This window comes from Volvox carteri (genome assembly GCF_000143455.1).
Source record: "Volvox carteri f. nagariensis unplaced genomic scaffold VOLCAscaffold_38, whole genome shotgun sequence".
NCBI classification, from domain to species: domain Eukaryota; kingdom Viridiplantae; phylum Chlorophyta; class Chlorophyceae; order Chlamydomonadales; family Volvocaceae; genus Volvox; species Volvox carteri.
Genome location: NW_003307581.1, coordinates 111,510 through 112,350, shown reverse-complemented (window position 1 = coordinate 112,350; position 841 = coordinate 111,510). Strand labels below are relative to the sequence as shown.

General features: G+C 59.7%; 1 protein-coding gene across 1 annotated transcript in view; it reads right to left on the bottom strand.

Annotated features, from left to right (window-relative positions):
• VOLCADRAFT_94529 (uncharacterized protein) overlaps positions 1 to 841 on the bottom strand; it is a gene marked incomplete at both ends in the record, with an annotated part of 21,393 nt that overhangs the window by 5,874 nt on the left and 14,678 nt on the right. Inside the window, one exon of the mRNA XM_002953696.1 lies at positions 348 to 820. Coding sequence (XP_002953742.1) covers positions 348 to 820 — 473 coding nt within the window. The remainder of the gene's footprint in view (positions 1 to 347; positions 821 to 841) is intronic.

The window sequence follows — 841 nt, the reverse complement described above, 5'->3', positions numbered from 1 at the left end:
GGGGCGAGTTGCAACTGGGGATGGCGGTGGCAGTGGTTGCTGCTGCTGTTGCTGCTGTTGCTGCTGTTGCTGCTGTTGCTGCTGTTGCTGCTGTTGCTGCTGTTGCTGCTGCTGCTGCATTGGTGGTGGTGGCAGCGGTGGTGGCGGCAGCGGTGGCAGTGGCAGCGGTGGCAGTGTTGGCAGCAGTGGTGGCAGTGGCGGCAGTGGTAGCAGGAGCCGTAGCAGTGGCAGCGGTGGCAGTGGCAGCGGTGGCGGCAGCAGTGGAGGTGGTGGCAGTGGGCTGGGCCGCATTCATAGTCGGTGTGTCTTCTGCCTCCAGCTGATGTGTGGCCATCATGGCCCCACACCGCTTCCCTGGGGGCTGCAGCCGCTCGAATGCAGTGGCCTTGGCCAGTTGTACAGGTGTCATTTCTGGACTTGTGGCACTCAATGGCGGCCGCTTCAGTTTAAGCTCCTTGATTGCAGAAGCCACCGGAGCAAGCTCTGCACTCCGGTGCAAAGCTTTGGCCATGGCTGTGCAGCTTGCCAGCTTCACTGAAGGTGTTGAGCTGTGTATGGCTTTGATGGCCTTCAGCCTGCAAAGGAGCATGCTGTCGTTGGTTGTATATTGCTTTAGATGTGGGCGCTCTTTCAACCACCCATGGACAACCCTCTTCAGAAGGGGGGTGGCCTGCTTCTGCACCTCCTCTGCCACCTGGTTGACCACCATCAAGTTCTGGCCGCCACCAGCCTTCCGGACCTCTGCCTCATTGGACACCAGGATGAACCTCAAGCTACCCATGCCCTCTATGAACACGGTTGTGTCCCACACTGCCCAACGCTGCATGTAGAAAATCATGGG